Source organism: Lutra lutra, chromosome 2 (assembly GCF_902655055.1).
Source record: "Lutra lutra chromosome 2, mLutLut1.2, whole genome shotgun sequence".
NCBI classification, from domain to species: Eukaryota; Metazoa; Chordata; class Mammalia; order Carnivora; family Mustelidae; genus Lutra; species Lutra lutra.
Genome location: NC_062279.1, coordinates 121,312,963 through 121,327,398, shown reverse-complemented (window position 1 = coordinate 121,327,398; position 14,436 = coordinate 121,312,963). Strand labels below are relative to the sequence as shown.

The 14,436-nt window shown below is 37.6% G+C and overlaps 1 protein-coding gene across 3 annotated transcripts in view; it reads right to left on the bottom strand.

Moving 5' to 3' along the window:
- Nucleotides 1-7,252: 7,252 nt before the first annotated feature.
- The window catches only part of ADAD1 (adenosine deaminase domain containing 1), a 114,688-nt gene continuing 107,504 nt past the window's right edge, over nt 7,253-14,436 (bottom strand). For all 3 annotated transcript variants that reach the window (XM_047718366.1, XM_047718364.1, XM_047718363.1), the window contains exon 13: nt 7,253-7,572. In XM_047718366.1, coding sequence (XP_047574322.1) covers nt 7,493-7,572 — 80 coding nt within the window. In that variant the 3' untranslated portion in view covers nt 7,253-7,492. The remainder of the gene's footprint in view (nt 7,573-14,436) is intronic.

Genomic DNA, 14,436 nt, shown 5'->3' with positions numbered 1-14,436 from the left:
TGTGTGTGTGTGTGTGCGCGCGCACGCACGTGCAAATTGTTTAATGGTTCTTAACTTCAGCTCCTTCTCCATAAAGTAGCCACAATAGTGTATAATTATTAGAGTGGCTGTAAGGATTGAATGAGAATATAAATGCCTGGCATATGGTAATTACTTGCTAATTGGTTATCATTATTATTGTTATCTCCTGTGTCTCTTAGGGTGAGGACTGTACATTTGACTTAATACAGCTTTAGATATAAATGGGTTCCTAATAAATATTTCTTGATAGTTATGGCCACATAGTTCCAAATTACTTCTGTTCTTGTCAGTTTGAATGGATAGTGAATCTTACTATATTTTTTATTTTGGAGACTCTGCTTTTACAAGTTGACTCTGAGAAATGTTGACCTTGTTTATTCAATCTAAAACGTATATAAAATGCTAGAATCTCCCTGGACTGACTAGCAGTGGTCTGGGAATGAAGGGATAGAATAGAGAAATGGAGAGGTAAATTTCTCTGCAGGAAGGGCAGGGAAGGGGGTAGAGAGGAAGAAACTGTGTTTGCATAAACCCCAACCCAATCTTCCTTTCGGTTTTCTCATCTTGATTTTGCTAAAGATAAAAACTAGACCTGTCTTTACTTACTACTCGTCCTCCCCGCAATTAAACATGATCTCTTCAGGTTTGAAATCTTAGAAAGTTTTTGTAGTTTGACCATTCTTGTCAATGACTCTCAAAGAAATATACAGGCAGTCCTAACTTAAGCCTCTTAGGACTTTGATTTAAAAAATCTATTCATGATCGTGTGTATGAGACACACCATTGTGCATGACTAAAAAGGTGTGTTACAGGGAAAAAAAGACTGTTTTTGAGTATGGGCAGGGGATTCCTGATATGATCAAACCATTAGGCTATGTTTTCTTGGGTTTATGATTTAAGAAGGAATTTCATTTCCTCCGCAGTGAATTTTCTTGCCTTTGTTGATTGCTTTTAATCTTCATGCCATTGAAAATTGTGCTTTAAAAAAAATAAAGTTCTGAATGTGGAAAAACAAATTGCTTGCTCATTCTCATTTTCAGTGGTGGAAGGTATGACTGCAGTCACTGTGGTGCACATACCTCCCTTACTTTCAGTTTTTCCCTTGTTAAGATATGGAAAGTAATAAAGATGGTAATTTGAATAAAGGTGGGAAGACCAAGTTTTGGGCAAATTTCTCCATTACTTTTGCTTATATTATCAAGTTGATGTGAATAAAAACTCCAGATTTTTAAGGTAACATTAATGCCAGGATTTCAGCATTTCTTTCCATTATATCAACTCTAATCAACCTCCATCTTTCCCTCTTCAGAAGGGGAAATACATACCAAGGTTTGATATAATGCTTTGCAACTTGTTAAAAATTTCCATTTTTTTCAAGGGTTTAACTTTCATAAAACTCCATGTCATCATGATCCTGTCAAAAACTGAGAGCTATGGATGCACTTATGAGTACTCCAAGGCAAAAATTCACATTTGATTTGAAGGAAACTTTTTTAATGTGTATCTCAAAATTATTACACAAAAAATCATGTTTGTTCCATAATTCAAAAAACACAGTGGAAACACCTAGCTTTCTCCCTAGGGTTTGCAGGTGAAGCAGCAGAATGTGAAACAGCTGAGAAAGACTAACCTGCAGTACAGACATGTGGTGCTGGAGTGAACTCTGGCCTTGTTTCCTGGTGCTCCTGCTTATCTTCCTCCCCTAAGGAGGAGGCAGCTGAGGAGCAGGAACTGAGGGCAGAAGAAAGGTGGGTATTTGCTAAAGGCAGAAAGAGAATATCTCTGCCCCCCCTAAAAACATCTATCCCAGAACCAGGAATCGGTCTAGGAGGTTCAGGCAGACAGGGAGGGCTGCGGTCTGGAGAAGGACTCAAATCAAAGAGCCAGGAGTCACAGGGCAAAAACTGGTGAGTGGAAATAACCAAAGAGGAGATAATCAGGATTAATCCCAAAGATCTGTGTGGATAGGTCTACCTTATTAAAGAGAGAAGGGTATGGCCAATAATCATATTAACTTCTATTTTTAAAACCCAGAAGTAATTTAATATTTTAAGAAGTAAAGTTAAAAGTGTAATCTGCAACCTCATTTGAGCCCTGAGTTACAGTGGACAATAATTTTAAAACTAATAAAAATTTTAAAATGAGTGAGCCCTTTGTCTCTGTTATTAAAACTCGTGAAAGGTGGCTTTGTTTTTGTTTGTTTGTATGACTCATGACTGGCTTTATTAGTTTAGAGGCACAACAGCAGTCATAATGTTCTAATTTTAGCCATTAATTATTTTAGCATCACCTGCAAGTCATCAACAAGTCCAATATCTCAATCTTAAGCCCTTCCTACTTCTTCAACCCCCAACCCACATCAATTGCCAAGAAAGTCAAGTGCCTACTCAGTTCAGAAAAGTCAATTTTGATTCTAAGTACCAGGTAGAAGAGACTCTTGCATTGCTTGCTGCTGTGGATCTCACACAGTCAATGGGCACTGTCTCCTGGTGAACCGACGTTCTTGCTTCCCCAGATCATGCCCAGGCTAAAGTACTGCCACATTGGGCTTTAAGGAGAGAACAAGCCAATCCATATGTTCACAATCTTTGTTCTAAAGACTGAGTTCTAGACCAGCGGGACTTCCTGGGGAGGCCTTCCAGCCTCAGCCCTGTGGTGCAGATCTTCCCTTGCGCATCAGACCAGGCTCCTCATCCTGCATGGTATGCTTTCTTTGGGGACCTATTATCCTTTCAAACTGCAGGAAAATCTCAACTAGAACCATACCAATTCATCCGAAGGATTCTAGTGAACTGAACTTTAAGAGGCTTTTCACTCCCTTTTTCTCCCAGGAAGTTGCTTAGCATCTATGCAAATATGTCTACCTCATACAGCAACTAGCCATGCACATCAAGGGGTCTTAAGAGAGGTCTTATGGTCAGGTTATATTGAGATTCTGTTTCACCCTTCTCCTGGGGCAATAGGTATCTGTGTGCCTTTTATTTGTAGAACTATGTGGGATCACGCAAATGACTCTGGAAAAAGAAGACCCACTGTGCTTGCCTATAAATCCTGGCAACTTCAAGTGCTGGCTGAAGTTCTTACATTTCTATCCCACAGCACTTTGTTAGATCTGGAAACCCAAATCTAAATTCACAGAAAATAGATTGGGTTGATAACTTATGCCACATTCATCTTAGAATCCAGAGATGTCTGAGTATATTTAGAATGCCAGCACGGTGGCCCACAATGGGCTTATTTACCTAAAGGACTGAAGAACCTTCTAGGAAAGAAAGAATTTATTCGAACAAACACAAGTGTCCAAATCTCAAGTTTGGTTCAAGAACAAAGGATCAAGGTGGGCAGTGGGGAAGGAAGTCAAGGAAGGGAGTAGAACAGGTCTTTACTACTCAGATTGTCTTTCAGTTCAACTCCCATGGACTTACTTCAAGTGTCTAGGGGGGAAGGGGCTATAATAAAGTATGAATAAAAACTAAAAGAGTTATTTCACTAACCTTTATAGACCTTAAGAAACCCAATGCAGTGTTTTCCAGAGGAAAATCAGGAGAGAAGGGAATATTGTCAGAAACCAACAGGGCCCTGACAATATTGGCAGCTCCAGAGTATCACCACAGTGAGCTGGAGAAGAGAGCAGGAATGGAAAATGCCAAGTAGGAGCAGAGACTAAGTTAGCAAACACAAGAGACCTCCCACCGGTCTTTTCAGAATTAGCTGGGAGTATCTGCAAAGCAGGTAGAAGCAAAGCAAGAGAAATACTGTTTTGTGACTGTTACTGTGACCCTGCTTATACCCCAGAGCTAGGACTGGGGACACAAAGCCTAAAATATAGTTAAGTTTCAACATTTGTTCCATGTAACCCCACAGGTCTTCTGCATTCTATTTGTTTTCTATAGATAAATGTGTTTCATAAAACTATTTGATAGGAATCCTTATAAATGGTAGCAGTTGCCTGAGGGCCACAGAGAGAAGAAACCAACTTAGAAAATGGGCCTAGGGGCACCTGGGTGGCTCAGTGGGTTAAGCCTCTGCCTTCAGCTCAGGTCATGATCTCAGGGTCCTGGGATCGAGTCCCACATCGGGCTCTCTGCTCCGCAGGGAGCCTGCTTCCTCCTCTCTCTCTCTCTCTGCTTGCCTCTCTGTCCACTTGTGATCTCTCTCTGTCAAATAAATAAAATCTTAAAAAAAAAAAAAAAAGAAAATGGGCCTATGTCATTGGGTAAGAATCAGCTGTTATGAACTGAGTCGTGACAATTGCTTTGTCATGTCAGTGGTAATATGTATTTATGCCTGTAGCTCGGTGTTCTAACAAGTGCTCTCTGCCCTGAAATTTTTTACTACTAAGAAACACCAAACTTTAGAAATACTTGCTTTCAAATTTCTTTTGAAAAGAGCCTGTACATCAGACTCAGAACTTACACGTTCTCATTACTTATAATTTAAATCAAAGGTAACTGTCTGTGATGATTATGACCAATCTTATATTTTCCTTTTTAAAAAGCTATTTTGATTTTTTGCTTTTTATTAAATAATCTTTTAAAGATTCTTTCCTTTTTCTTTAATTTTTTTATCATTCTTTCCTAAGTGAAGAGAAAGAAACAAAAAACTATCAGATATGAGGATAACCCATAGCTGATAAATGGAAAGCTGAGAATGTTTTTCTCTCACAAAGAGAATGGTCTTTATTGTTATTGTTATTATAAAAGTAATACTGCTTATGTCAAAAATTCAAAAAAACATAGACATAAGGAAAAGAAAAAATTATTTCAAAATCACACTATTCAGAAGATAATAACCATTAATGTTCTAGGATAGAATTTATATGTGTCTCTCCATATACATATAGACAGACAAAAAGAGAGGGAGAGAGAGCTTGTGCAAGAGCCTTTCTAGGTCCTCTGCCCCTTGAACCAGTGTCTAAATATTGTCACCTAGAGAAGAAAGAGATAAGCAAACCCCATGTTTCAAAATTACCCATAACACAGCAGCTCCACAGATCAAATTAACCACACAGGACAGCCCTGAAGATCGCTCAGGAAAATTGCTAGAACCACATTGTTATCTTGTTTCCAGAGCTATTCAGAACATCTATGAGGAAACACATAAACTATAAAGCATTGTCTTTGACGTACATTGTCATCTGATAGGGGCCGCAACTCTTGAGTGGCTCAAAATACCACAGAAGTGGGTGGGGAGTGCTTCTACACAGGGAGAGTCTTTTAACCACATTTCCCTGCATCTGATCTTTCAGAAAGTCCAAGTAATTTTAATTTACCTTTATAATTGGCCTCCCAGAAAGACTTTAACAAATGTTTGGAATCCATTAGTTACTGGTCTGCACCCAGGATAAACTAACTTACTTTCCATCAAAGCAAGAATTTAAAAACAACATAAAGTGAAACAAAACAAGAACTTATATTAACAGGGGAAGAGAACTGATGCTGGTATAATTCCTACGAAGGTTTTTCAGTGTAGGAGTGGTATTCTCTCTTAGTTGGAGAACAGAAAGAGTCAGAATGTAGAATCACATAGTTATGAATCAAATGCCACACACTTAGGGCTATATGTTGTCTATTGCATGCAATCTTGGGGACATATTTATGCCAAAGAAGTATTTGCTGTTTTTCTGAAATGCAATTTTGACTGCATCCTGTATTTTTATTTGCTAAATCTGGCACCCCTACACTCCCTCAGTTTGTGACCACATATAAGGTACTTCATTTCTCAGAACCTCCAGCTCTATATATGTAAGTTGTGTGATTGAGAAACATCTAGTATTCACTCACTAGATATTTACCGAGTGTCTACTATGGCAAGGGGTCTCGTCTAGTCCAGGAAATAGAACATGTCCTCCTGAAGATTACGTTAAACAGTTAACTGCACAACTAGTTACTTACCTTAAACTGATTAACACAACAGAAAAATATGTTATGAGATGGAGCTGTAACTGGTCAGAGCAGCTTTTCTTGAAGAAATGACATTTGAACTTGGATGCATATATTCAAATGCATACTTGGAGTACTTGAAACTCAAAATGTCCAAAACTGAAATGAGTACCTTTCACTTCTTCCTTGCAAACCAGTCTTCAGTCCCAAGTCCTTAAACTCCAGTTAAAGGGATAACATTCATAGGTTGCCAATGCCAGAAACCTAGGAGTCATTCTGAACTCATTCCTGACACTCACTCTATATATTAATTCAATTATCAGTTTTTCTTCCAAGCATTCCTCAAATCTGTATACTGTTTTCCATCCGTACTACTACTGCCCTCACTGTCTCTTATGTGACTATTTTAGTAGCTTCCTAACCAGTTAATATACTGCTAGTTCTGCTCCCTTAAAACTTATATTTTGTACTTGAGCTAGAAAAAGCTATTAATTTCTCTACTTAAAACATTTTAGTGGGGCACCTGGGTGGCTCAGTGGGTTAAAGCCTCTGCCTTCAGCTCCGGTCATGATTCCCAAGGTCCTGGGATCGAGCCCCACATCGGGCTCTCTGCTCAGCAGGGAACCAGCTTCCCCCTCTCTCTCTGCCTGCTTCTCTGCCTACTTGTGATCTCTCTCTCTGTGTCAAATAAATAAATAAAATCTTAAAAAAAAAAAAAACACAACATTTTAGTGACTTCCTTTTACCCGAAGCTCAGGATTTCCTTCCCTTTCCCCTTTATAGCCCTTTTAAGAATCATTCCTGAGCAGCCAATAACCTATTCAGGGAATCAGGGATGTGTTTTAGAGCCAAGGATACTCTGTATCACCCCAACAACAGAGAGCACTGAGAGACTATTAGAAAACCAACACAGGGCTCCTTCTGAGTATAGCAAACAATAATATGCCCAGCTCTGGGATGAATAAAAAACAAAACCCAAAACCTTACAAAAAAATTTGTCCTTCCAAACAATTAGTGCCTAAAATAAAGTTAAGCCCCTTTGCCAAAATCTGAAGTGTTTGGAAAAGAAGAGCATAGGGAGTCCTGGGTACATGTAAAATGCTGTCACCACTTAGTTTCTTTAGATCTGAACAAGTCCTACTACCTAATCTTCATTGCCTTGTAAGCCACATCTGTTCATGAGTTGTGCTTGGATCTTTGGTGTTGATGTTCTACATGTATATCACTTCTATGTTTAAATGACCAGTTTCCATTAAAAAATGAAAATATATACCATATTCCTTTAAACACCAATTGTGAAAAACCATTAGCCAGATCCCTAGACTCAGAAATCTAAAATAACTTTTTAAAAATTTTTATTTGCCTTAGAACAGAACCACTAGTGTGGGAGGGATGAATTCCTTGATAGTATTTAAGTAGCAGGCTCAGAAGGGAAGTCCATATAGAGGAGAGCAGTGCTGCTCTAACAAAGAAGAGAATTGGAACTGGAGGCAACAGAAGACAATTACCTCCTACTTGCTGCCTTCGTTCCAAGAGGTCTGGGATTCTATGGGGTCATCAGAAGGGCTTCAGTCTTCTCTCTGTTCAGATTAGGATGAACCAGAGAATGGTGGAGGTGTGGGAATTAGGTCCTCCAGTCTTGTCCTCTTCTGCATCCAGCTCCTAGATGCTGTGGGAACAAAGCAGGACTTAATGAAGGACAAAATGAAGTCACTTTTGCTATAATACTTTCTCCTTCTACTGTGGATGCTTCACACCCATTGTCTAATGAGTTACGAGAGATAAAGAGGGGAGATAAGAGAGTTGAAACAAGGATGAGGACAACTATAGAGGCTTAGGTAAGGAGGGAACGATTTCTCCATATTCTGTCAGAGCTTGCCAATCCAAAATAACAAAGGCCTCTTTTGGGGACAGAGGAAGAAAAATAAACTTCAGGAATCCCTTATTCCTCACATGGACACTGTGAAAGAGTTTTGAGAATATATCATCAGGCTATTTGTGGGATAGTAAAAAGCAGGTCAACCACAGCTTCCTCCAGCCTCAATTGTGATTCAATTCACCAAACCAGCTGGGCTCTTTGGGACAGGAACCCAGAAGTTTGGGCTGCAAACCAAAAGGTAACAGGGGGTCATGGACAGCACAAGTCTCCCATTTCCAGGAGAGCTGCCATAAGTAGACATCCTGAAGCAGTCATATAGAATAGGGTAGCTAGATTGGACATATCTAGATCCTTATGCCTATCATCACCTATAACTCATTTCCATTTTCTGGAAGAATTGGTAAGCACTGGATGTTATATGCAACTAATGAATCATTGAATATTACATCAAAAATGAATGATGTATTATGTTGGCTAATTGAATTTAAATAAAAAAGAAAGCAAATTATTCTACACTGAATTACATATGCTTACATACATTATCCAGTTAGCAGTGTGCAGAAGACATTATTTTTGTTCTATGTAGACCTCTTTTTCTTAGTCACCTTTTTCTTAGTCACTACCATCCAGGGGAGGCCATGGGTCATTCATTAATTCTGCTAATTATAGGCAAGTAGGGCCACCTTTCCCCCTTCTTCCTGCTTTAAATGAAACTTGATATCTGAAATTACAGCAGCAATTTTGTAACCACGAGGTGACAGACATATATAAAAAAGGCTGAAAATCATAGACAATAACCTTGACAATGTCAAGCTACTGAGCAAGTACAAGCAAATACATATGTTCAGCTTTCTTATGTGACACAAAGTGATTTGTTTAAGCCATTCTTTTGGGGTTACTTTCAACCTTAAAGATTCCCTGAATGATATAAGGAGTCCATCTGCTTTACTGAACTATTAAAGTGTTGGTTACTGACAAGAGAAAGGATAAACACCATGTGATCATTTCCATAGTTGCATAAAAAGCATCTGACAAAACATAACATCCATTCATGATAAAAGCCCTCAACAGAATAGATTTGGAGGGAGCATAACTCAGCAGAATAAAGTCATATATTGAAAAACCAACAGTTAACATCACCCTAAGTGGGGAACAACTGAGAGCTTTCCCTCTATAGTCAGGAAAAAGACAGGGATATCCACCTTCACCACTGTTATTCAACACAATGCTAGAAGTCCTAGCCACAGCAATCAGATAACAAAAAGAAATAAAAGGCAACCCAATCGGGAGGGAAGAAGTAAAACTTTCACTATTTGTAAATGACATGATACTATACTTAGGAAACCCTAAAGACTCCACAGAAAACTGAACTAGAACTAGATAAATGAATTCAGTAAGATCGCAGAACACAAAATCGATATACAGAAATCCATGGCATTTCTACACACTAATAATGAGGTAGCAGAAAGAGAAATTAGGCAAACAAACCCAGGGCCTGGGTGGCTCAGTAGTTAAGTGCCTGCCTTCAGCTCAGGTCATGATTCTGGGGTCCTAGGATGGAGCCCTGCATTGGGCTCCCTCCTTAGTAGGGAGCCTGCTTCTCCCCCTCCTACTCCCCCTACTCGTGCTCTCTTTCTCTCTGTCAGATAAAGAAACAAAATCTTTTAAAAAATCTCAGGTATAATCACAGCAAAAATAAGCAAACACCTCAGAATACACTTAGTGAAGGAAGTGAAAGAACTGTACTCTGAAAACTATAAAATACTGATGAAAGAAATTAAAACAACATAAGTAAATAGAAAGATATTCTACGTTCATAGATTAGAAGAATAAATGTTGTTAAAATGTCCATACTACCTGAAGTAATCTATAGATTTAATTCAATTCCTATCAAAGTACCAACATTTTTCACAGAACTAGAATAAACACTCCTAAAATTTGTATGGAACCCCAAAAGACCCTGAATAGCCAAAGCAATCTTTTTAAAAAAGATTTATTTATTCGAGAGAGAGAGAGAAAGTACAAGCAGGGAGAGGGGCAGAGGGAGAGAGGAGAGAGAGAATCGTCAAGCAGACTTCTCACTGAGCACAGAGTCTGATGCAGGGCTCCATCCCAGGAACTTGAGATCATGATCTATGTCAAAATGGAGAGTCAGATACTTAACTGGCTAAGCCACCCAGGTGCCCCTAGACAAAGCAATCTTGAAAATGAAAACAAACAAACAAACAAACAAACAAACCTGGAGGTACCACAATTACAGATTTCAAGAAATACTACAAATCTATAGCAATCAAAACAATATGGTACTGGCACAAAAACAGATGCATAAATCAATGCAATAGATAGAGAACCCAGAAATAAACCCACGATTATATGCTCAATTAACCTTCAACAAGGGAGGCAAGAATATACAATGGGGAAAATATCTTCAAAAATGATGTTGGCAAAACTGGATAGCTACAAGCAAAAGAATGAAACTGGGCCACTTTCTTGCACCATGAACAAAAACATACTCAAAATGGATTAAGGACCTAAATATGAGGCCTGAAACCATAAAGATCCTAGAAGAGAGCACAGGCTATAATTTCTCTGACATCAGCTATAAAAACATCTTTCTAGATATGTCTCCTGAGGCAAGGGAAATAAAAACAAAATAAGTTATTGGGACTGCATTAAAATAAAGGGCTTCTGCACAGCAAAGGAAACAACTAACAAAACTAAAACACAACCTACTGAATAGGAGAAGATATTTGTAAGTGATATATCTAATAAGGGGTTAGCATCCAAAAATATATAAAGAACTTATATATTACTTAACACCAAAAAACCTCCAAATGATCCAAATCAAAATGGGCAGAAGACATGAACAAAGAAGATACATGGATGGCCAATAGACATGAAAAGATGCTTAACATCATTAGTCATTAGGGAAATGCAAATCAAAACTACAATGAGTTATCACCTCACACATGTTTGAATGGCTAAAATCAACAATATAAGAAACACCAGGTTTTAGTGAGTAAGTGGAGAAAAAGGAATTCTCATGCACTGTTGGTGGGCATGCAAACTGGGGCAGCCATTGTGGAAAACAGCACGGAGGTTCCTCAAAAACTAGAAATAGAATTACCAGGAGTGCCTGGGTGGCTTAGTCAGTTAAGTGTCTCCCTTCGGCTCAGGTCATGTCCTGGGGTCCTGGAATTAAGCCCCACGTCAGGCTCCCTGCTCAGTGCGGAGTTTGTTCTCCCACTCTCTTTACCTTTCTCCTTGCTTGTGCTCCCTCTTTCTATCTCTGAAATAAACAAAATCTTTTAAAAATTTTAAAAAATAGAATTACCATATGATCCAGTAATCCCACTACTGGGTATTTGGCCAAACAATATGAAAACACTAATTTGTAAAGATACATACCCTATGTTTATTGCATTATTTATAATAGCCAAATCATGGAAGTAACCCATGTCCACTGATAAATGATAGGTAAAAAAGGTGTCATGTGTATATACACAATGGAATATTACTCAGTCATAAAAAGAATGAAATCTTGTCATTTGCAACAACATGGGTAGACTGAGAGTATAATGCTAAGTGAAATAAGTTAGTCAGAGAAAGAGAAATACCACATGATTTCACTTAAATGTGGAATTTAAGAAACAAATGAATAAATAAAAAAAAGACAAACCAAAAAACAAACTCTTAACTATAAAGAGCAAATTGAGTGTTACTAGAGGGAAGGTGAGTAGGGTGGATGGGTGAAGTAGGTGAAGGGATTTAAGAGTACATTTATCATGATTGAGTCAAGTATAGAATTATATATAAACTATACTGGAATCAAAATAGATAATAAAAATATGGGGCACATGGGTGGTTCAGTGGGTTAAGCCTCTGCCTTCAAGTCCTGATCTCAGGGTCCTGGGATCAAGCCCTGCATCAGGCTCTTTGCTCAGCAGGGAGCCCACTTCCCCCCTCCCCGCCGCCTGCCTCTCTGCCTACTTGTGATCTCTCTCTCTCTCACTCTGTCAAATAGATAAATAAAATCTTTAAAAAGAAATATAAATAAATAAATAATAAAAATAAATAAAGTATTGGTTGCAATGACTTAAGCCAAAACTAAAATGACAGATCCATAGCTTTTTCAAATAACTTTTCTGCCAGTATCTACTCATGCATGTAATAGAGTCTTTACTCTAAGACTTTCAGTATAAGAGAGCACAGGGAGAAAGTTGGCTAGAGAAAAGATATTAGAAAGTTAGGACTTTCATTTGCATATGAATACACTGGCAAAGGCCTGGCTGTAGAGGATACTGGAACTAATGTTCCAACATCCATTTTATTTCAGGATATTTGTATAAGCCAATCATGATAAGACTATGTCCCTTGGAACTGTTAATTGGGGGATGAGTAGACCTAAGCCAATATGGATCAAGGACCTACTGGAGTTCCTGGGAAAAGGTCTAGTTTCAGTCTCCTGCTAGAAATAATCAAGGAAGTATATTATTCTAGCTGTTGTTGGCAACCATATTATGATCATGAGAGTAACCAGTTTTGACAGAAAGCCAACTCCATGGCAGCAGAGAATTGGGGTGCTTAATGACATCTCTAAGCTGCTAAATCAATTAGCTCTGAAATCGAGCCTACTTTTAGACTTCCTAACAGGTGAAATAAATATCTTTGGTGTTCAGGCCAATCTGAAGCAGGGCTTCTGTAACTTATGGCTGACGGTATTCTATCTAACATGGAATTTGGTACCTGAAACTGAAGTGCTCCTAGTTTCAGACCCTAAAATGTGATGTGCAATTTGTTGAGTGGAGAAAAGTGGGACCAATAACAATGGGCACTCCATTATTATTCCTGGTCAAAAAGGTTCTAGAAACTTGTTTGAGAAAGAGTAAAACTGTTTTATCTTGGGGGACAGATCTATGCCTATTAAGGCTATAGTATTTGGGGAAATGATAGGAAATTAAGAATATTGGAATACATCAGCTCCTTCTTGCTGCCTTAGTAAAACCCTATAAGAGAGAAAATGAAACTAAAGGTGGCTCATTTGATAGCAGAGAAGGAACAAAATATAGTTCTTTTCCAAGAGAGGACTTTTCTGTCTATAACCTATATTCTAAGTTTTTTGAGAGTCCAATAATTTTGATCCTTGAATGCTGAAAACAGACAAACCAAAAAAACAAACAAAAACCAAGAAACAACAATAACAAAAAAACCAAATACCAAAACAAATGAAATGAAACAAAACACCAAAGACTTTTCTTCCAACAAGTAGCAAAATGGGTGGAGTGTAAACATCCACAGACAAGGTTTAGAAAACTCCCAGAAACTAGCTAGAATGATTAATGCCGATCTTTCCTTACTGAAGCCAATCCATAAAGACTGGGAGATGTGGCTGTTTCTTCAAATGTAAAGACACCGGTGCAAAAATACAAGGAATGTAAAGATTCAGGGAAATATGACACAACCAAAAGAACAAAATAAATCATTGTTAACCAACCCTAAAGAAATGGAGATCTATGTATTTCCTGATAAAGAATTCAAAATAATCATCTTAAATAAGGTCAGTGAGTCACAAAAGAATACAGATAACTAAACAAAAACAGGAAAACAATATATGAACAATATGAAAATATCAACAGTCATAGAAACTACATAAAAGAACTAAACAGAAATTCTGAACATCAAGAATTTAATAATTGAATAGAAAAATTCAGTAGAGAGCTTCAACATCCAACTTGACCAAGCAGAAGAAAGAATCCATGAACCTGAAGCCAAGTCACTTAAAAAAATTAGAAAGAACAAAGAAAGCCTGAAGGAATCATGGGACATCATCAAGTGTACCAATATGCCCATAAAGGAGAGAGAGGAAAAGGGACAGAAAGCTTAAAGATATGCAGGAATTTCAACATAATAAAGATTATATATGACAAGCTATAATAACATCATATGCAATAATGAGAAATTGAAAGTATTTCCTTTAAGATCACTAACAAGACAAGGATATCCATTGTTCCTACACCTATTCAACACAGTACTAAAAATCCTAACCATAGCAATTAGGCAAGAAAAAGAAATAAAAGCCATCTGACTGAGAAAAGAAGATACACTGCCTTATAGATGACATGATTTATATGTAGAAAACCCTACAAACTACACACACACACACACACACACACACACACACACCACACACACCTATTAAAACTAATAAACAAATTCAGTAAAGTTAAAGGATACAAAATTAATATACAAAAATCAGATGCATTTTATATAACTATCAGTGAACTATCTGAAAAAGAAATTAAGAAAATAATCACATTTACAATTATATCAAAAAGAATAAAATACTTAAGAATAAACTTAACCAAAGAAGTGAAAGACTTATACACTGAAAACTACAAAACAATGGTAAAAGAAGACACAAAACATTGGTAAGATAACCCATGTTCACAAGTTGGAAGACAATATTGTTTAATAGCCATACTACTCAAAGAAATCTATAGAGTCAAGATCAAAATCCCAATTTTTTAAAGAAATAGAAAAAAAAAATCCTAAAACATATTTAGAACCATGGAGGTCCCCAAATAGCCAAGACAATCTTAAGAAAGAAAAACAAAGCTGAAGCAATTATACTTCCAGATTTCAGTACAGCATTTT